General features: G+C 45.4%; 2 protein-coding genes and 2 non-coding genes across 4 annotated transcripts in view; 2 read left to right on the forward strand and 2 right to left on the reverse strand.

The window, feature by feature from the left end:
• The first annotated feature begins 2,344 nt into the window (after positions 1 to 2,344).
• On the forward strand, positions 2,345 to 3,513 carry gja8a (gap junction protein alpha 8 paralog a). Its single transcript, XM_072698195.1, is given in 2 exon segments — positions 2,345 to 3,125; positions 3,127 to 3,513. Coding segments are annotated over 2 exon segments (1,137 nt in total). The 5' UTR covers positions 2,345 to 2,354; the 3' UTR covers positions 3,493 to 3,513.
• Positions 3,514 to 4,216: 703 nt separating this feature from the next.
• LOC111857678 (nectin-3-like) overlaps positions 4,217 to 22,811 on the forward strand; it is a 22,734-nt gene continuing 4,139 nt past the window's right edge. The window contains exons 1-6 of the mRNA XM_072708026.1: positions 4,217 to 4,255; positions 7,129 to 7,179; positions 7,335 to 7,419; positions 11,158 to 11,499; positions 21,422 to 21,727; positions 21,883 to 21,991. Coding sequence (XP_072564127.1) covers positions 4,217 to 4,255; positions 7,129 to 7,179; positions 7,335 to 7,419; positions 11,158 to 11,499; positions 21,422 to 21,727; positions 21,883 to 21,991 — 932 coding nt within the window. The remainder of the gene's footprint in view (positions 4,256 to 7,128; positions 7,180 to 7,334; positions 7,420 to 11,157; positions 11,500 to 21,421; positions 21,728 to 21,882; positions 21,992 to 22,811) is intronic.
• Positions 15,741 to 15,854, reverse strand: LOC140578953 (U5 spliceosomal RNA). The gene has a single exon (XR_011983228.1). It is a non-coding gene; the product is annotated as a U5 spliceosomal RNA (small nuclear RNA).
• LOC140578952 (U2 spliceosomal RNA) lies at positions 16,264 to 16,455 on the reverse strand. Its single transcript, XR_011983226.1, has one exon. It is a non-coding gene; the product is annotated as a U2 spliceosomal RNA (small nuclear RNA).

The raw sequence follows: 22,811 nt of genomic DNA on the forward strand, positions 1-22,811 counted from the left end.
ACTTATACAGTGTTGTGTACACAATTGTCTTGCTCATATAAATACCTATTTAAATAAGAAAAATCACTTCCCTCCAAGAGAAATAAAGCTCACCCATCCAGAACAGGATATCTTGATGAGCTTCTCGCTGTGAAGAAGATGTTGAGTATTATGGTAAAGACACTAAACAGGACAGTGAGGTCATGTAGTAAATGAGCAGCTTGAAACATTAACCATGAACTCCAAATGCAACTGTTTTTTTCTCACTTTAAAAATCGCAGTGCAAACCGTTTCCTTGGGCAACAATATATCAACAGTTTGGATAATGGCTAAACAGTTTCATTTATTAAATAAACTTTTCCCACATGGGAGTGTGTTTTGCCAGCTGTGCGTTGTGTGAGTTTCGGGGGGGGGGGCTCTGACTTGCGCTCACAGTGCACTGCTACTGTAGCTGTATATAACATCACTCTTTTTGGTGGCGCAAGGTCAAGGTCATAAACCAGATTTCAGAAACATAACCGTTAAAAAGTCACTTTCCACGCAGCCCCCCCGTCACCCAGCGGCCGCGGGCTTCGCGCAATTGCCCCTGTCAGCTCTCGTTGCCTTTCCCTGCATCACAGTCTGCTTTAATTGCACCATTGTCCCCGAACTCAGAGTCTAACCATCATATGAGCCACAAGACAGGTGCAGGTATTTTTGAGTAGTGAGGGAATGGGCTCAGTATCGCCGCAATCAGTCTCACTTTTATTTCTGTAAGATAAAAAAAAAATCAGGCATTCTCCACTGGATCTTTGTTTGAGCAAGATAAAGAGGACCTGGTCAGTGAAGTGATCTCTGTCTTAGCTCTCCTGTGACAGCAAGTGTGTAGACAATTACAATAATCTGAATTTCAGACATGTCTCAAAGTCATGCATCGGATGTTTCAAAGTTTAAAGCTATTTATCTGGGTAGTAATCATATATTTGCTCAGAAAAACCCACTTCGACATTGGAACATATGCAAAATTACAATAACACAATAAAAACTAGCAAGAATTTCTTCTATTATCCAAAAAGCTACAGATATCTTGCTGGATGTCTAGATGATCACCACTGCAGATCCTAAACCTCTCCTCAGGGGCACCTTCGCCATTACATGTATTTGTTAAACTTCTCCATCAGTTCAATTAATTAATTAACTTAATTAGTTAAATCACTCAACCAGGTGTTGATTAGTCAAAAAATACATGTGAGTATTGGATGGTTGCTGCAAATGCTGGGGTGACTTTGGGAGAGCTTTAGAAATGACTTTGATGACTCACTTTGACAGACATAATATTGTAGTTTTACACCAACAGGAAGAATATTTTCTTTGCACAGTGCTGCATGTCAGTCTTTGTGTTTCAAGTTTCAGCTTTGCATCGTCACATATGTTCTGAGGAACACAGTGAAATTCTTATGCCACATTTGTAGGGGGGGATCGGGTGCATGGGGGGGGGGGGGGGGTTAAGACAAACAGCAGTGCAATAGGAGACAAGACAATGCAAAACAAAAGACAATATAAGGAGTGAAGCAATAAATGTGCAATAAATAGGTGGTGCTTCAGAGAAATATAGCAGACAGTCACAGAGGTAGAGCAGCACTGATAAAGTACAGAAGTGGAGTTGATGAACTACAAACGTCCCCCTGAATACAGATGTATTTTATGGATGTGGTTTCTCAGTGTACAAGCCCGTATCCCCGGCTGCCCGCGGTGCACCCCAACCTCGCCTTTGTGTCTGATGATCCTATTGTCAGTCATATCGCTGCCGGTTGCCTACAGAATAAAGGCTTGTCTGGCTCCCAGCTTAAATGCTTCGGTGAACTAAAAACCAGCCATCAGAGGCGATTCATTCACACGTGCCCACTGGTGCGACAAGGACAGAGCATTAGGTGGGATAGACACCAGCTGAAGTTCAGTTCACAGCGCAGGGTGTCAGGGTGACGGACATTTGTTTCTACAGTGGCAAGTTGCCATTTGATTTGTAATAATGTCTCAATAACTCTTTTATAGCACTGTCTCTATAACTCTGACTCCTATAACACTCTCTCAGGAACTCAGACTCTAATTGCTCTCTATTGGTAACTCTGACTCCTATAACATTCTCTATGTAACTCTGACTCTTATTGCAATCTATCAGTACCTCTCATTCTTATACCTCATCTCTTATGGCTCTTATTCTTATAATTCTCTCTCAGTGACTCTGATCCCTATAACACTCTCTCAGGAACTCTGATTCCTATAACACTCTCTCAGGAACTCTGACTCTAACAGCACTGTTTCTGTAACTCTGCTATCTAGCATACTACGCTGATACTTTGATCCATCATTGTCTTCTTTCAGGCAAACCAGCAACCATGGGTGACTGGAGCTTCTTGGGAAACATCCTGGAGGAGGTAAATGAGCACTCGACAGTGATTGGCAGGCTATGGCTGACTGTGCTCTTCATCTTCCGGATCCTGACCCTGGGCACGGCGGCAGAGTTTGTCTGGGGTGACGAACAGTCAGACTTCATCTGCAACACCAAGCAGCCGGGCTGTGAGAACGTGTGTTACGACGAAGCCTTTCCCATCTCGCACATCCGGCTCTGGGTTCTCCAGATCGTCTTTGTCTCCACACCGTCGCTGATGTTTGTCGGCCATGCTGTGCACCATATCCATATGGAGGAGAAGCGCGAGGAGAGAGAGGAGGTGAGCCACAGGCAGGAGACAGGAGAGGAACATCTACTATTGACACCCGAACAAGGCAATGTTCATGCTGTCAAAGAGGCCACCACCAAAGGTGGCAAGAAGTACCGTCTAGAGGGCACCTTGCTACGGACCTACATCTGCCATATCATCTTCAAGACCCTCTTTGAGGTGGGTTTCATAACGGGCCAGTACTACCTCTATGGTTTCAGCATTCTCCCCCTGTATAAGTGCGCCCGGTGGCCCTGCCCCAATGTTGTAGATTGCTTTGTCTCGCGGCCCACCGAAAAGACCATATTCATCATCTTTATGGTGACTGTAGCCTTTGTCTCACTCTTCCTTAACTTTGTGGAGATCTTCTACCTGGGGATCAGGAAGATCCGCTGTTTATCCTGCAAGCCGCCACTGCCTCAAAGTGACTCAAGTTTACCCTCTGTGGCCCATGTTCTCGATCCGGAAGGTGCGGCGTAACAACCTACTGAAAGACAGGCCCACAGCCCAGTTCTACTCCATTACCAAGGAGGGGCTGCAGGAAAAGAGGCTCCACATGCCCCACAATACACTGGAGGAGAAGGTGGCAGATCCAGCAATGCTAAAGCAGCCCATGGGGTATGGCGAGGGTGCGACCCCCTATGTTTGGACCACGGAGCCAAAAGAGGAGGAGTGAGAGCATCCTGGCGAAGCCGCTGAGACGATACAAGACATCAGACCTCTGAGTAGCTTGAGCAAAGCCAGCAGCAGGGCAAGGTCAGATGATCTCACGGCTCACGGTTCGAGCCTGAGAAGCAGGAAGCCGGTCCCCTTATGAGACTGCAGGGGCTGTTTTCAAGAGGAGCAACCTTTAAGGAGGCCAATGCTTAAAGGCAGGGAGAGCGAAAGGGAGAGAAAAATAGCCAAAATGTTTCCCCGGTTAGTGAAAAATGTGTGTCTTTACAATGATGAACTTTTATTTTACGCTGCTGAATTTTTGATAATATTTCTATTCAGTGAATTGAATAGAATCATACAAACAAAAATATAATTAAGCAAGTATCTCAGCTCTTTTTCTCTGTCCAACTTCTCCTCAACAGGTAACACACAGGGTGGGGGGGTTACCGTAGGGCACAAGACAGAGTTATGTCCTGCACAAGATGCCCATGCATTGTAAGGCATGTTATCACACACATAAACACACACAATAGACAACTTAGAGGTGTCTATTAACTGTATGTCTGTGGACTACAGAAAGAAACCCGTATGACACTGGGAGAACATGCAAACGGCACAGGCACAGAGCAAAGGCAGAATTTGGACCCCTATTCCTGGAAGAATGGAGCCACATTGCTACCCACTACACAACCCAAATATTTATGTAAGATAGCAAAGTTATAAGGGATAAAACGTCATGTAATGTTAAACGTCATTTTAAGGGTGTCAACCCTTCGAGAAGCAGTCAATGTTCACATTCAGCAAAGTTCTGCAAACACAAATAAGTGTTTTTAAGTAGCGTTTACGTAAACAGGATCTGTTAATGGCTCACTCACCTCACTAACATGGCTAATCTTGACGAAAAACCCAAGATGGTCAAGAGGGTTTTTTTTTGTCCCAGAAATCAGGTAATTATTCAAAGTTCCTAAAAATGCAATGTTATATCTTCACGGTTCTTTTAGTTCACTGGAAACACAGGCATTATGACTGTGTGGTCGACATTTAAATATATATATATATATATATATATATATATATATATATATATATATATATATATATTTGCCCTTGACTTAGTGGAAAATCTGAAGCAGCAGAATGTGTTTCTGCGTTTTTCCATTTTCTGTTCCTGCACATTCAAAGCCACACTCTCACGTATTTTAAATAAAAACATGTTAATTGATGACCAATTAAACTGTGAAAGCGGCAGTTACCTAAATCCACTGTTGCCAACTCCTCAGCAAGGAATGTCGCTATTGGTTGTCCCAAAAGTCGCTAGAAGTCGCTAAATGACGCCATCGCCTAATTTGCATAATGTGCATGTAATTATAATGGACGCTGTAGGAGAGAGGAATAATGTCGTGGGAGAGACAAAAGGTGGTTAAAAAAACACCCTAAATACGTTTAGAACTACAAATGAACTTTCTTCTGTCGATTCTTGTTTTTTTATATCATAATTCCAACCATCTTCCTATATCCGGGCTTGGGACCAGCAAAAGTGACCCCAAAGAGACACTCTGGCGGAATTTTTACTTATTCTTAAAAACTGTCATACTTGGCGGAGTTTTTGGCAATAAGCCAGGGCAGGATCAGCCAGTGGTGGCTTCGCGCATGCGCAATTCATTTGCAGTCTGGACGCGGAAAGGTGAACATTTCCTGCTCTGACTTCAGCTGCTGCGTGAGGACTGTCCGCCTGTGAATGCTTTGGGACGGGAGGGGAGCCCACGGTAGCACCTGCTGCTCGGTGAGGAGAGTAAGAACGATACGTGCTTCCACGTCAGAGTCTCCAAAAGTCTCCAATAACACTAAAAAAAAGTCGCTAGATTTGTCGTTAGTCGCTTTTTTGAAAACGAGTCGCCAGAGAGGTCTAAAAACTCGCTAAATATAGTGACAAGTTGGCAACACTGCCTAAATCCCTCCTTTGCTCTTTGTGCCCTCTGCTGTCAGGATGGTGGTCTATCAGCACAAGTCTTGACGAACACAATAAAAAGGTTCTCAAATCTCAATACTGAATGAGACATCCTTGAAAGAATTGAAAATAAAACAATTATTTTAAATTTTGCGATATAAATTGTTTCATCTACATGTGAAAATGTTTAACTGGAATGAAACACGTGCTTATTTTAAAAATAATAATTTTACTGTTCATATATAAGTCAAAACACGTCATTATAAACACTTTTCCAGTTCTTTAATCGGCCCAACATTTAATCTCACCACCAAAATACAGTAAAACCACAAAAATGCTTCATACATGTGTCGAAATAAACTCATTCTAACAAATGCTGGCAAATTTCTCACCCGGATTCCGATATTACGGAAATTGTCCACGGAAATGGCACGTAGAAATCCTGCGCCGGGATATGTCATATACTGCCGGAAAGCTCGCAATTTGTACTATAAGAAAATGCATGAAAGTTCCCAGCGCAGGATTTCTAAATGTGCATTTCCCCCTGTACACTGTAATGGTGCGTTCGATTATTTCTCTCCAAGTCGGAACTCGGATGAAAACGTCACGATACGTCACGAAAAACATCACTTCCCGTCGGAAACACGCCCCTTTTATGACGTTAAAGTCGGAGAAGATTTTGTGGTCCGAGTTGCTCCTGTGACGTAATTTCAACATGGCGACTTGGTTTGTTTGTAGTTTCTTTGCTGTTCGAAAAAAGAATATCGCTATGAATGTACTAAAATATTTTATAAAGCTTTTAATGTGGTTTGACTAGTTCGTGTTTCTTGTTTGTCTCTCGGAAAAATCTCCATTTTCTTCATTTGGAAAACTCCAAATCTGCTAAAATATAAAGCAACAACACACAGCAACGTGTTCATGGAGGCAGCCATGTTTGTTCCGAGATGTGGGACTGTGGGTAGCTCGAATGGGAGATTGTCGGACGTGATGTCACTCAACTCGGAATTTCCGAGTTCCGAGAGATAAACGAACGCACCATTTTAGTTTAAGATTATGGATGGCAGCTTCCCCATGGATACAGTGTACAGGGCGAAATGCACATTTAGAAATCCTGCCCCGGGAACTTTCATGCATTTTCGTATAGTACAAATTGCGAGCTTCCTATCACAGGATTTCTACGTAGCACTTCCATGTTTCAATATAACAGATGCTTTAATTGCAATATCCTTTTTCTTTTATTTATTTCGTGTATTAATTCTGATAAAATGGCTTGTAGAGTGGCAACCACGTTTCTACGTAGATATTTCACAGGAGTGTACAGTATAGCTGTACTTATATGAGAAAATTTAATCAGATAACACCAAAACAGTTCAATAGTGCTTGGATGTGAGATCTACAGAAATACAGAATTACAATAAAATACTGACATGTTTGGTGAAAGACATTTATTTATTGATTTATTTTATTCGTCAGGAATTAACAGGCATCCATGAACAGTGACGTTGGTAGCCATGGACATCCGATACATCTGTCTGACGGGACAAGAGAGGGGAAAAATGCAGATTATCCTCGACCAGAGAACGCTCAACAGATAATATATAGAACATTTTCACATGTTTAACAAATTAACAATGAAATTAATGTTAACATTAAGAACAGTACGATTTCGGACATCGGTATTGTACTGACTGCGCAGTCGCACCGTAATGCTGAGCTCTCGAGGATCTCTTTTGTTTAGGTCCGGCGCAATCCGCATTTTACCCTCACCCTGTGGACATGCTAGGCAAATGGAACACAGTCACGGTTTATTTTTATTGTATTGCATCACGGCCGATGAAATGAAGATAGTTATTGTTTTTTTGTCGTGGTTTTGTTTTGGATATCTCTTCACAGCAAAAGGTAATGTTTTTACTTTTTATTAACTTCGCATAGTCTTTAAAAATGTGTAAGCATTTTCATCTCAATTGAACTAATAAAGTGCCATCTAATCTAATCTAATTGAAAGGTTTACTATGCATCTGCTGGCGCGTTTCAAACTAAATCTCATTGTATAGGTATGTTACAATCTCCCGATTCCCGCTGCGCCGCTCTTCCGCGCAGGTGTGTTCAAGTCATCACGAGTTTGGAAAAAATTGAACGGTGGGTTTATCCTTAAAGTTCCAGGAGCACACGCTTATAGATGACATAGTTCAGATTTTGTTTTTGACCGGTCAGAAGTGTTTCGTTTTCCCGTTGCAAAATTACCGATAAATTACTTCTCAAAGGCATCGCTTCAAAATCACTAGAGGTAAATAGATTTTTTTAATAAAATCCTATAGATTTGATATATCATTTATTCAACCATGTCTGTGTGAAATTTCGTGACAATTCTTAGTTGCGAAGTCAATGGTTTTGCTTGCGAACGAAAGCATTCCCAACCGAGCGGTCACGGTAATGAGGTGCCCCAGAGGTCACGTGACTGCTATACTGCAACCAGGGGGGTATTCCAGAAAGCAGGTTATGTGACATACCCGGGTAAGTTTAAGGGTAAGTTAGTGGATAACCTCAACTTTCGGTTCCAAAAACGGAGGTTAACTTTCTGGGTATGTACGTAACCATAGCAGCTTACTCTCTGAAGATTACCTGCTACTGAGCAGGTTATGTTCCAGGGTCAGTTTGTTGCAGAAGGTTACTGAGCATGGCGTGCCCTTTTGATGACGATCCTGTGAACGTGGAGGCATAAATTATACAAGGTTTTTTTCGCCGGGAGAGAGTTATAAGACCGCGTATTGATGTCTTGTCATTTCCTAATGATTATTTGAAAAAGCGTTATCAGTTTTCAAAAGAATCGTTCATTTACTTAACATCTCTTGAAACCGCATATTGCAAATGTCACAAACCCAAACCGCGGGTCTGCGCTTAGCACAGAAAACATTCTGTGCATAGCACTTCGGTTTTTTGCGTCAGGGCATTTTTTGTACAATATGGGCGACGCAGAGCATATAGGAAAGGCAACTGTGTGTAGAGCCGTTCGCACAGTATGTCTGGTACTTAACGCTTCTTACGCACGTTTATACAGTTCCCTGTCCATAAAGCTCTGCGTGTTATTAAAGAGGAATTCCACAGAGTGGTAGGTTTGTCCTTTGTAGTAAAATCTATGATGCATATTTAATATATAGTCATACTATTTATATCTATAGCCTACATGTATTCATCCTGCACACACACACACTTGATACTTCCCTATATGACTTTCTATTTCAGGGTTTCCAAATGTAATTTGGAATACATGTAATACATGTATAGTGACAATAAAAGGCATTCATTCATTCATTCATAATTGGGTGCATTGATGGCACCTACATTCCTATTAAAGCTCCTTCAATAAATGAGGGAGACTATGTTAATAGATAGATAGATAGATAGATAGATAGATAGATAGATAGATAGATAGATAGATGTCTTTATTGTCACTATACAAGTACAGCGAGATAGCGGAGGAAATCTATTCATAGTATCAATGTGCAGGTAACTTGATTTTGTATCCTTAATTTTTTGCCTTGTTAAAATCATCAAACTCATTACTTTTTTCCACTAACTATAGGTAATCATTACAGGACAGTACAATGCTGGTTACCACTGGTTGCCCTCAGATGGGGTGAGGGGAGGTGGTGGTGGGCTCCCGCCAGTTAGACGGGCTTCAGCCTTTTTTCTATTAGCTACATGACAGAAAGAATATACTAAATCGTGTTTAATAAATAGTTAAGTGATCGTGTAATCAATTACCTTTTTGCAGAATGTTTTTGTGTTTCATTTTGACTTGGCTCAAAGTTCTTCTGGCTCCAGAAGGATTACACCTTATTAAATAAGAAACCATATATTCCTAGTCGATACACATTGTTATTTTAACCTAAAGAAATGAATGGCAGGAAAAGTAAATGCTTTCATAGTGATTTAACAGTAAAAAGGATGCGGAAGGGGTACGTGTTTAATTATTTTGCATTATAATAAAAGGGGAGGCGATGTCAAATTTGCAATTTAATACACACGCATTTACTCTGTCCGTTATTTTTTGCCAAGCCAACTCTTTCTTTAGCCGATGCAGCCGTATTGCTTTTTTTCATTATTATTGGCTTGAATTCCTCATATGCGTGCATTAAAACTTCCAACTCCGCCTCTGTGAAGTATCTTTTTTTCACTTTGATTTTCCATTTTGACTCGTGAAATCGGCGATCAATTGAAAACGTCTTTATGTATGCACGGTGCACGCGCATTAACTCTGGGTAAGCAATAGGAGGTTGATTGAACTTACTCTTCTCAAGTCAAAATGAAACACAAAAACATTCTGCAAAAAGGTAATTGATTACACGATCACTTAACTATTTATTAAACACGATTTAGTATATTCTTTCTGTCATGTAGCTAATAGAAAAAAGGCTGAAGCCCGTACTTGTATAGTGACAATAAAGACATCTATCTATCTATCTATCTATCTATCTATCTATCTATCTATCTATCTATCTATCTATCTATCTATCTATTAACATAGTCTACCTCATTTATTGAAGGAGCTTTAATAGGAATGTAGGTGCCATCAATGCACCCAATTATGAATGAATGAATGAATGAATGCCTTTTATTGTCACTATACATGTATTACATGTATTCCAAATTACATTTGGAAACCCTGAAATAGAAAGTCATATAGGGAAATATCAAGTGTGTGTGTGTGCAGGATGAATACATGTAGGCTATAGATATAAATAGTATGACTATATATTAAATATGCATCATATATTTTACTACAAAGGACAAACCTACCACTCTGTGGAATTCCTCTTTAATACAGTAACACGCAGAGCTTTATGAACAGGGAACTGTACAAACGTGTGTAAGAAGCGTTAAGTACCAGACATACTGTGCGAACGGCTCTACACACAGTTGCCTTTCCTATATGCTCTGCGTCGCCCATATTGTACAAAAAATGCCCTGACGCAAAAAACCGAAGTGCTATGCGATAGCGCAGACCCGCGGTTTGGGTTTGTGACAATTGCAATATGCGGTTTCAAGAGATGTTAAGTAAATGAACGATTCTTTTGAAAACTGATAACGCTTTTTCAAATAATCATTAGGAAATGACAAGACATCAATACGCGGTCTTATAACTCTCTCCCTGCAAAAAAAACCTTGTATAATTTATGCCTCCACGTTCACAGGATCGTCATCAAAAGGGCACGCCATGCTCAGTAACCTTCTGCAACAAACTTGCCCTGGAACATAACCTGCTCAGTAGCAGGTTATCTTCAGAGAGTAAGCTGCTATGGTTACGTACATACCCAGAAAGTTAACCTCCGTTTTTGGAACCGAAAGTTGAGGTTATCCACTAACTTACCCTTAAACTTACCCGGGTATGTCACATAACCTGCTTTCTGGAATACCCCCCAGGTTTCGCAATGCGGTAATGAGAGTTTGCGATGTCGGCATTCCATTGAACTTATCTCTAAGGTGTAGTAACATGTGCATTAGTAAACAGTGGCATTTTTTTACTCGTGATTTGACCAGTCTGATTTTTTTTTAACAAATCAAATGAGGTCACTCAGTCGTTGGTCAGTCTAACCGTTACAAAACATCATTGGACTAGAATGGATAATTTCAGTGTGATTTTTGAAAGAAAAAGTGTAAGAAATATTTATTAAAGTAAAAAAGATATGTATTTAAAAGTGACATTTCTGAGCAGAAAAATGACAAGTTGAATCTGAAGTGTTTACACTTTTCTCCAGTAGAAGCACTTTCCTGTCGGAATCAATAGATAATGAACTGCACTGCTATTCCCATATTCTGTCATCTTAATAACGGACTGCAGGACGCTTCTCACCCCCAGTTTTCTCCTCTCTGCAGCTATTCGGGTTGTAGATGGACCGGTTTCCGTCACGGAAGGAGACAGCGCTAATTTACACTGCGAACTGATAGAGACTGATGATGCTCTGGAGCAGGTATCCTGGCAGAAAAGGACGCGAGAGATTCCCGAGAATCACAACTTCTTGGTCATCATACCCCCCGAAGATGTAAGACACGTGGACGGATTAGGGCATCGGGTCCGGTTTATTGGAAACTTAACCAAGAAAACTGGATCTATTCAGCTTTTGGACGTATCGCTGCAAGATGAGGGGGTGTATACCTGTATCTTCACGGTGTTCCCAAGCGGACCGCACCAGACGGAAATTAGGCTTAATGTTCGAGGTAAGTTTGTTGTGATTGCCTTTTGTTTGTTAAAAAGAAGTACTTAAAGTCTGGAACAAGTAAATATTCATTAAAAATATTAATCTGAGCACATGATGGTGATAATGTGTCAGCAAAAAGATCACCTAGTCCACAGAGAAAGGCAGGAAGTTGATCTTTCTTACACATTCATCCATCCCTCTAGTGAACAAATACGTTGTTGTAGCCATAATATGACTTCCCTGAGGCCTCTAGCAGTCTGCAAAACTACCCGCTTTAATTTAATTAAAACTGATCTGCTTTCTCATGTTACAAACACACCCAGGGTTTTATTAATCACTTCAGCAAGTTGCAGCATTAAAATGCGTTTTTGCATTTCAATTTCAGTTCCTTGTTTTTTGCGCTCTGGTCCTCGTTTGTTCAGTTTTTATCGTTTTCGTTTCCCTTTGTCTTTGGACATTTTCTGTGTCCATCTATTGATTGCCCCCTCCTGTTCTTTGTTGTTCTCACCTGTCCCTCATCTAGTCATGTTATGCCTCATCTTGTGGTGAGAGAGGTGGTGAGTTTCTTCTGCCTGTGATCAGAAGATGGCCGGTTCAAGGCCTGACCTCAGCAGAACAGTTACACGTCCATGGGCCCTTCAGCATGGCCCTTAACCCCCAGCTCCAGGGGTGCTGCGTGTTTGCTGATCCTGCGCTGTGACCATCAAGCTAAGAAGAACAATATGGGCTCAGCAAAGAGAAGCATTCCTCCAAAATGTGATAAAAAGGAAAATAGAGATTTACTTTCTGTCGTCTCCGACGCTACACCACACTCACTCATTTCCCCAAGTATTGCTGCCATGCGTGTTTCCAAAGGTGACAGCTTGGGTATGCCCTAACCCCCACCAGTGACATACACTCTGACGACGGGGTGCAATTTTTTTTTTTTGCAATCACATTCAGATTGGACCATTTTTTAATCTCATGTACTGTCCTGTTTGCTGCACTCACTGCATTAACAGGATCTTCAATGTGTCGCCAATCGCTGCATTTTTTTTTGTCACCCCACTGCTGTGACCAACAAACAAAATGGTTTTTCTTGTGTCCACCTCACCAAAGAGTCACAGTTGGAGTACTCAACTGGTTGGTTGAAACAAAACTTTGGTCTGCATTTGTACTTTCTGGACCTGAACTTTCCTCCTATGGTTATTTTTCATTTTAATAGTCCAGTATTTGTCCTGCACAGGTCAGCAGAAACACGACTGTTAGGATGAACAGCGGCGAGGCAGCAAGAAGGGTTACAGACCAGGAGAAACTAGGGCCCAAAAATCATTTTCTTTATTCAGCAGGCCACAGTGCCCAATATTTACAGTGAACACTAATATAATAATATAATTAAAGAAAAGAAAAACTTTTCAAAAACAAAACAAAACCTATATGCACCCATTAGGCAAAGTTACGGGGAAAACCAAAATTGGCTACACCACATATATTTGGCCCAACAGCCCACAACATGTATGCTCACTCTCTCGCAGCCTGCCATGCCATGCCATTCTTCCGGCTCTCATTCAGGCCCTAGAAATAGGCCTCCGACTATACCATCAACAGCTTCAATCAATTAAGCATTACAAGCATCAAAAATATAAATGTATGCATTACCTTAAAACCCTTCACATACCAACACACATTACCACCACCCCTGATAACAAAAGACCCACAGAATTATACAATTAAATACATTTCCACAGTCCCTTATCTCCTCCCCCTGTGGCTAAATTATGCAATTGGTAGCTGCCCAGAGCAAACCATGTGAAATAGGGGCGCAACTCCACTTCTTCCTGTTTGCCAGTGTAAACACTGAACCCCCCCCTCCAGGTTAGTACCCTCTCTGACTAAACATTGTTTAAAAAGTTTCCAAAATCACAATCACCTCTTTTACTTTACCCTATGCGCAAGTAACCTGTTACCCATAGACTTCCCAACACTTCAACACCGAGTAGCACACAAAGAAACACATGCCAAACCAAATTTCAAACACACAAAAAGGACAAACATGGCCTATGGTTTCCTACCTCCGTTCCACAGACAAATTATTATTTTGCTGGCACTTATATGAAACAGTGGATGAACATCCCAACAGTCCATGCATATCCGTTATGTTACGGGTGCTCATAATGTGGATTATGTTCTCCGGCACGGCGTCACGCCGTGACATTTCCCCCTCCCTCTCCGGATGCTTCTTGGGGCATCCTAGAAAGGAAGTCAGCTGTACAGTTCTGGGTCCCTGCTCGATAAAGAATCTCAAAATCAAAAGGTTGGATGGCTAAAAACCATCTAGTAATCCTTGCATTGGTGTCCCTCATCCTCCCCAGCCAGGAGAGGGCCTTATGGTCTGTCTCCAAGACAAACCTCCGCCCAAGCAAGTAATAGCGGAATGAGTCCAACGCCCACTTTATAGCCAGGCACTCTTTTTCCACCGTTGAGTACCTAGTCTCTCGTGGCAAGAGCTTACGGCTGATATAGGCAACCGGTTTCAGCTCCCCCGGCTCCCCCTGCAAAAGTACAGCACCCAGACCATGATCTGATGCATCCGTCTGGAGTGTGAACACCTCAGCGAAATCTGGGCTCTGCAGAACAGGCTGTCTGCACAGGGAGTTCTTCAGATCTTGAAAGGCCGCCTCGGCCCTGCATAAAAACGTCTCTCTTGGGGGGAGACCAAAACACTTTGCAGATCAATTAGCTCTAAGGGGAAGATCGCTTCTCGGCCTAAAGCAGTGTCCTCGTTCCTCCGGGCCTTCTTCCTCCTCCTGCATTGGACAAACCTGGAGGGAGAGGTTGCGCGCTTTTCAGCCACGGCCACTTGACCCTTACCAGGGGACTCCACCGAAGCGCTGGAAGCCGTGGACTCCCCATCAGCACCGGCGAAGGGCTGTTCCTCGCTGTTCTCAGCTCCCCTCTCGGCTCCCCCGTGCATCTCAGCGCAGCCCGGCAGTGCCTGCTGTCGGGCCCCGTCCACAGCCGAACCCCGAGCAACGGCGTCGGCCCAGGACGGTTTGCGCTGAGGGCAGCTCCGGGCCAGATGGTCCTCACCTCTGCACAGGTTACACCGGAGGGGGCCCTTGCAGTCCTTCGCCAGGTGACCGACGTCCAGGCATCTCCAGCACTTCATGGTGGTACAGGAGTCCGCGGTGTGGCCCAGGCCGTGGCACAAGCGGCAGGAGGAGGGTTGCCCGGAGTAAAAAAGGTAGCCCTTGCAACGACCTATAATAAAATAAGCAGGTGGGTGGCTATACCCGTCAGGGGAGCTAGCGTCGGGGCGCAGGCACACCCGGAACTGCCTGCGCCCAGTCCAGACACCCAGCTGGTCTCTCACGTCCCTGTGCCCAGGGACCACGTCGACAAACCTGCCCAGGAAGGCAGCCACCGCTTCAGCTGGAACGAAGGGGTCCAAGACGTGGACGGTGATCACTCTCCGGTCCAGCTTCCACAGTGGCTCCACGTCATAGAACATCCGGCGAAGCTCTTCCTCCAAGCGGCTGCATGCAGCCAACATCCTCTTGTAGCCCTCTTCCGTAGTGCAAGTCACATAGAAGAAGGCCGAAGACTGGTTGCGCTGCACACAGATGATGTCTTCCATGGTGAGTCCCAGGAGGCCGAAGAGCACCTCCCGGATGAAGCACAGTCTCTCCGGGAAACTCTCCGGTTCCTCCTGGTGAGTCCACTTGAAGGCTGCTGTATGCCGGATGACTACGACGGTCCTGTGTGGGCAAGAGAGTCCTCGGGAGCCGGGCAGGGAGTCGACGTGTCCTAGCTGGGTGCCTAAACTAATAAAAGCTGGAAATAAAACCCCAAGCTCACCCTGCGGGAACGGCGGTCAAGCCACCCGAACCTGCACGTTAGGCTTGCAAGGGCTACCCAAAATAAAAAAAAGCGCTAAAAGGAGACAACAGCTAGCCCCGTGGCAGCGGCGGTCAAGCCACCTGCTGGTCACGCTTTAGGTTCGCTGTTGCCTCCACTAAAAAACCTGGCAATAAAAATCCCTCCAAAAAGCAGCACTTGATCTTAGCCAAAAGGCCGAGAAGCGATACCCACAAATTGCGCCCCGCCGGGCGCCGGCATGCGGGATGCCGACGGAGCTGGCGCGGCTCAGCCCTCACCAGCCCCTCTGGCAGGTGTCGCCCGGCGAGTCCACGCGTGATCCAGGGAGACCACAGCCGCGCCACCGGGCACCTAACGCCAGCCGCTAAGCCGGGCCCAGTCTTCCTTTGACAGCAGCAGTGCAGCTCTGCTTGGGCAGAGCCTCCAAAAATACCATGAACTCATCGCTATCCCTCTCCACGGAAATCTTTAGTAAAAGGCGAAAGATTTATACGGGATGAAGAGAGACCCGAGTCGATATGGGGCCGCCGCCAAGCCCGTCGCCGTTAGCCGGGCCTGCGTGACGCCCCCGCTCGGAGTAGAATGCCCAGGGGCGTCGCAGCCGCCGTCCTCGGGGCCCCGACTCCTCCCTGTCCTCCTGTCCTCTCAAAAGACAGCAATCATTTTAACAAACATGAGGGGAAATTCAAAAGGCAAAGATGACATCATGCCTTACCTCAGCGCAGCTGTCCACCGCACAAACAGTGTGTCACCTTCCTTTAAAAAAAAAAAAAAAAAAAGAAAAACGGCGGGAAACGGGGGCCACGCACAGACAGGGCCCCCCCCCTCACAGCACTCAGTCTATTAGTCACTCACTCACTCACTCACTCACTCAGTCAGTCAGTCAGTCAGTCAGTCAGTTCTGCCTTTCGACAACAGGGGGCAGTAGAGGTGCACCATTCCCGGAAGCACTGCAATACCGGGTCGATGCGTGGAGCGGACAGGGCAAGCCCCACTTCCGGCTCCCTGTTCCAAAAATCCGTTTAATATGTGGTCCCCTCCATGGGGGACGTATCAGATATTAAACTGATAAGAACAGATACTACACTTGATCTTAGCCAAAAGGCCGAGAAGCGATACCCACAAATTGCGCCCCGCCGGGCGCCGGCATGCGGGATGCCGACGGAGCTGGCGCGGCTCAGCCCTCACCAGCCCCTTCCAACCTGAGGCCGGATCACACCATGACCCAGGACAAACCCCAGGTACTGTGTCTCGGCCGTAGCCAAGCTGCACTTGTCTGGTCGAATGGTTAAGCCAGCAGCCTTTATCCTGGTCAACACCTCATGTAGATGACCCAAATGCTGCTCCCAGGACTGGCTGTATATTATGATGTCATCTAAATATGCAGCGGCAAACATCTCCGTTCCCTTAAGGACGTAGTCCATTAACCTTTGGAAACTTGCCGGGGCCCCATGAAGCCCAAATGGGAGAACTTTGAAGTGGTAATGGCCAAAGGGTGTTTTAAAGGCTGTCACCTCCCGGCTTGTTGGCGTCAGCGGAACCTGCCAGTATCCTTTGCACAAATCCAGGGTACTAAGGAACTTGGCCTTCCCCAGTTTCTCGATGAGATCATCCACCCGTGGCATGGGATAGGGGTCAAACCTGCTGACACTATTGAGCTTCCTAAAGTCCAGGCAGAACCTAAGGCTGCCATCTTTTTTTGGAACCAAGATTACTGGACTACTCCACTCACTTGTAGATGGCTCAATCACTCCCATGGCTTCCATAGTCTCCAGTTCCTCCCTCAAAACTGGCAGCATACGCTCCGGGACCCGGTACACTGCCTGCCGTATGGGTCTTCGGTCCTTCAGTGAGATGTGATGCTGGATAATGTCAGTCTTCCCAGGCCTGTCCAGGAAGAGTTGCTCTGGCAGAACCTCAAGCAGCTGCTCTCTCTCCCCCTCTGTAAGGTGGTTCAAGTCCAGCCCACTCCCCTCTCCTATGCCAGGGAAGAACTGCTCATCCACCTCCTCCTCTTCCTCAACTGCCCTCACCAGACAGGATTGCCCAGCAGGCAAGGCAGGCGCCCCCAACTCTTGTCGTGATGTTAGCTCTGGTCGGACATACCACCTTTTTAGCATATTTACGTGAAATGTCTGTAGAGGCTGCCTCCTCGCTGGCATGCAAACCTCGTATGTAACAGGCCCCATCTTCCGCTTGACCTTAAACGGGCCCTGCCACTTTGCCATCAACTTATTTTCCACTGTTGGCAACAGCAGCAGGACATCATCCCCAGGCTCGAAACCACGGGACCTTGCCGTCTGGTCATACCACCGCTTCTGCTTGTCCTGGGACCTGCGCAGATTCTCTCGGGCCAAGGCTGTGGTCTTCTCCAACTGCTGACGCATCTTCATGATATACGCCACCACATTCATTCCCTTTTGTCCGTCTTTGGCCTCCCAGCTCTCTCTCAGAATGTCCAGGGGCCCGCGTACTTGGTGGGCGTAGAGCAGCTCGAATGGAGAGAATCCAGTTGATGCTTGTGGCACTTCTCTGTATGCAAAGAGCAGGAATGGCAGCCACTTGTCCCAGTCTTTGCCTGTTTCAGAGACAAACTTGCGCAGCATAGACTTCAGGGTTTGATTAAAACGCTCAACTAAGCCATCTGTCTGCGGGTGGTATGGGGTGGTTCTCAGACGCTTAATACCTAACAGTGTATAGACATGCTTAAGTGTGCGACTCATGAAATTTGGACCTTGGTCAGTTAGAACCTCTCTAGGTATACCTACCTGGGAAAAGAACCTAAGGAGGACTGTGGCTATATGTTTAGCTTTAACCTCTCTCATAGGATAGGCCTCAGGGTACCTAGTAGCATAGTTACATATCACCAAAATGAATCTGTTCCCTGACTGGCTCTTCTCCAGAGGTCCCACAATATCTACACCGATTCTCTCAAATGGAGTTTCTATGACTGGTAAGGGAATAAGGGGAACTGGTGCAGAGCCTCGGCCCGCAGTAAGCTGACATTCCTGACTTGACCTGCAGTACTCTTTCACATCTTTATACATTTTTGGCCAGTAAAATCTTTTAGCAATACGTAACAGTGTTTTCAAAAAAGCGAGGTGCCCTGCCCAGGGGACAGAATGCCCCAAATGCAACACTTCCTGTCTGCATTTCTCCGGCAACAACAACTGGACACCATCCTGACTTCTTCTATACAGCAGCTGATTTTCTACCACATATACTTCACCTGCCAAATTACACAAGCCCTTATCTCCCTCTGCTTTCTGAAAACATTCAGCTAGGGAAGGATCTTCTCTTTGCAATGTGGTCAGATTGAATGGAAAAGCTACCTCAGTATATGTTAAATCTGGGACTTCTGATGCTGACTGTATATCTATGTCTCTCACCATCTCCATTACCTCCTCTCTACGCTTTTGGCATCTCTCCTCTTTTGTAGGCCTAGGCTCCAGTTCAATATCTTCCACCTTCGGGAAAGGCAATATATCCAGGTCTGACTGTGATGTGTGCTCAGCTTGTGGGGGGTCTCGTGCCCTAGCCCTAGTAACTACCCCACACCATGCTGACTGCTGCACCAGCTCAGGTAAAATGGGCATATCAGTCCCTAACAGCACCGGAAACGGCAATTCCTTAGCAACACCCACCCTCATGAGAAAAGACTGATTAATCACCTCAATATACACTTCTGCTGTAGGAAGATCTAATCTATCCCCATGCACACAATAAACCATCACCGTCTCATGTTTGGTCCATGATTCTGCTGGGATGAATTTAGCCTCAACTAGTGTCTGTGAACAACCAGTATCAACTAGTGCAGACAACGGTCTCCCATTTAATAATACGGTAATAACCGGCTCACCCTGCTTCATTTTAATTGACCTGGATTTAGGGGCATAACACAGGCCAGTGGCCTTAGGCTTCCTAAGTGGACAGAGAGGCTGGATGTGGCCTGGCTCCCCACAATTAAAGCAAACCACCTCAGCTTTGTCTTTACTGCCTGGCTTCGGAATGGGGTTAAAAGTGAGGGGTCTAAGGATTTTGGATTGACTATATGTACGTGTGCCAAAATCACCACCTTTGACCAACCCGTCAGACTTACTTCTAGCTGATGGAAGGGTTCCGGCATAGGAGTAGGTGTCTCCTCTCTGATGTGCTGCTATGAAGCTTTCCACCAATTTTGCAGCCTCAGCAGCTGTCGCCGGGTCCCGTTCCTTTACCCAGGTCCTCACTTCAGGAAACAGCACCCGCAGGTACTGCTCCAGCACCAGAATCTCCATTATGGCCTCTTTCCCTCTTGAATCGTATTTGACCCATTTGCAGAATAAGTCCTTCAGTCTGGTGTATAGCTCCTGTGGCGACTCATCTTCAGGGGTCTCCAGAGCCCGAAATCGCTGTCTGTAGTTTTCTGCACTGATGTGGTACTTCCTCAGGACCGCCTCCAGGTCGTAGCTCTTTGTCCGACTGGGGTCCATGGCAACAAAAGCACTACGTGCCTTGCCTGTAAGCAGCGGGACCAGGCGAACAGCCCATTCCTCTCTTGGCCATTCATATGCCACTGACAACCTTTCAAACGTCGTTAAATAGTGTTCGATGTCATCTGCATCTGTCAATTTAGGTAAATGGGTTTCCGAGCTCCACATCCGTCTACTTGGCCTCATTAGTTCACTGCGGTCGGTTCTCGAACTCTCCCAGTCTATCTGCAGCTGATTGACCTGGTGGGTAAGGACCTTGTAGTTCTGCTCTTGACGCACTGCTTCCCTCTCCTGGCGCTCATCTCTTTCTCTCTGGAACATCATGAAACTCTCAAACATCTTTGTCAGTGACAGAAAAGCTGGATCACCTTGGGTTACTGTAGTTACCGCAGGTGGCAGATGCACTTGAGTGGCTGCCGCACCCTCTGTACTTTCGGACAGTTCTCCCTCTAGCGTCTGTTGTATTTGTTGCTGTGCCTTCTTTGGAGCCATGGTGGCAGAATTAAGTTGTTATCCGTTCTTTGAATACTTCTGACACCACTTTGTTAGGATGAACAGCGGCGAGGCAGCAAGAAGGGTTACAGACCAGGAGAAACTAGGGCCCAAAAATCATTTTCTTTATTCAGCAGGCCACAGTGCCCAATATTTACAGTGAACACTAATATAATAATATAATTAAAGAAAAGAAAAACTTTTCAAAAACAAAACAAAACCTATATGCACCCATTAGGCAAAGTTACGGGGAAAACCAAAATTGGCTACACCACATATATTTGGCCCAACAGCCCACAACATGTATGCTCACTCTCTCGCAGCCTGCCATGCCATGCCATTCTTCCAGCTCTCATTCAGGCCTTAGAAATAGGCCTCCGACTATACCATCAACAGCTTCAATCAATTAAGCATTACAAGCATCAAAAATATAAATGTATGCATTACCTTAAAACCCTTCACATACCAACACACATTACCACCACCCCTGATAACAAAAGACCCACAGAATTATACAATTAAATACATTTCCACAGTCCCTTATCTCCTCCCCCTGTGGCTAAATTATGCAATGGTAGCTGCCCAGAGCAAACCATGTGAAATAGGGGCGCAACTCCACTTCTTTCTGTTTGCCAGTGTAAACACTGAACCCCCCCCTCCAGGTTAGTACCCTCTCTGACTAAACATTGTTTAAAAAGTTTCCAAAATCACAATCACCTCTTTTACTTTACCCTATGCGCAAGTAACCAGTTACCCATAGACTTCCCAACACTTCAACACCGAGTAGCACACAAAGAAACACATGCCAAACCAAATTTCAAACACACAAAAAGGACAAACATGGCCTATGGTTTCCTACCTCCGTTCCACAGACAAATTATTATTTTGCTGGCACTTATATGAAACAGTGGATGAACATCCCAACAGTCCATGCATATCCGTTATGTTACGGGTGCTCATAATGTGGATTATGTTCTCCGGCACGGCGTCACGCCGTGACAACGACCATGATCTTACGTACGCCTTCTCTTGGTACGCCTTTCTGTAGGAATACCTCAGGTTTAGCTCTTTGGAGAACATGCTGTTTTGGATGTTACATTAATTCAGTCTGTGTGGCAGTTCGTCCTGTAGTGACAGTAATGCCAGCGGCGCCCCTTGTGGTCGGCAGTGGGAGCGGCATCTTAGTGACCTGCACTGCCGCCAATGGCCGGCCAGCAGCAGAGGTGTCATGGCGCATAGACCAGCTGGATGGCCCGGTTGAGATTGTGAAGAACACGACACAGAACCCCAACGGCACCACGACTGTCAGGAGCTACCTGCTGGTGACCCCCACCAGGTCCATGCATGGCAGAGAGGTGCAGTGTGTGGTGAACCATACAGCCCTGCAGCACGAGGACATTGTGCCGTACAGGATCTCGCTGCACTGTGAGTACTGCTGGGATGCCAAGTCCTCTGTTTACGGTAGAAACAGAGAAGTTCTTCAGACATAGGTGATCATTTTTATAATAAATTTACCCAGAGGGGCTCTTTGTTCCATCCCGAAATGTACTTCTGATCCAGTGGACCAATATTTCCTCCAGATGCCCCGCAGTCTGTGAATATCACCCTAAAGACATCATCATCTGAAGATCCAACCTTCCAGTGTGATGTAGATGCCAATCCTGCACCTACAAGATACACCTGGAGCAGGTAGCAGGGTATCTTATATGCCAGACAAATGTTTCTAGGACTGATGTCTAGTGATCTCTGTGTACAGTGTTTCTGCAAGGTATTTGTAACAAGCTTGTATTATGTTGTGTAACATTGCATATATTTTGCTTGCTTTTTACCAGTCAGTAAGTCAGCGTTGAGATGGTTTGATAGATTTTACTACAGTATACTCAGGCACTTGTGAGAAAGAATTGTTGACATGAAATCTGTCAGGAAATTTAACTCCAAGAAGTCTTCTTGAGCTGGGGTGGTAGTCATTTCTGAAAAATCAATAAATCGAGGGAAAAGTATTGTTATTAAAATTATTACATTCTAGTATTTAAAACTGCACATCCACTCTGTATTGCACAATTCAGTATTTAACTCATTTTGTCAGTTTCCATCTGGGCCAAAGCAAAACATTGAACTGAAACAAAGACAGACCAGAGTTTTAAGAAAGTACCTTAAAGCTACACAAAAAACCTAGCTTATGTGTGGTGAGTTCAGAGGTTTGGTTTCTTTGGTTTCTTAAGAAATCAAATTATGTGGGGGCGGCAGTGAGGGGACTTGGGGGAGGGAGGGTGCGGGGGCTGGGGAGGGAGGGTTGGGATCTGGGCTTGGGGGAGGGGGGGTCGGGGTAGCCAGGGGCGGGTGTGCTTGGTGGCTCTCGGGGCGTCCCCCTGGTCCCCCGGGTGGGGGTTCTTGGGGGGGGGGGGGGTCTCCCCAGGGCTGGCGGGGCCCCCACGGGGTGTGCGGGTGCTCCGGGCTCCGGGCTCTATCCGTCCAGGGGGGGCCGGCGCGCTGCCGCCTGTGGCCGTGG

This window comes from Paramormyrops kingsleyae, chromosome 1 (genome assembly GCF_048594095.1).
Source record: "Paramormyrops kingsleyae isolate MSU_618 chromosome 1, PKINGS_0.4, whole genome shotgun sequence".
NCBI classification, from domain to species: Eukaryota; Metazoa; Chordata; class Actinopteri; order Osteoglossiformes; family Mormyridae; genus Paramormyrops; species Paramormyrops kingsleyae.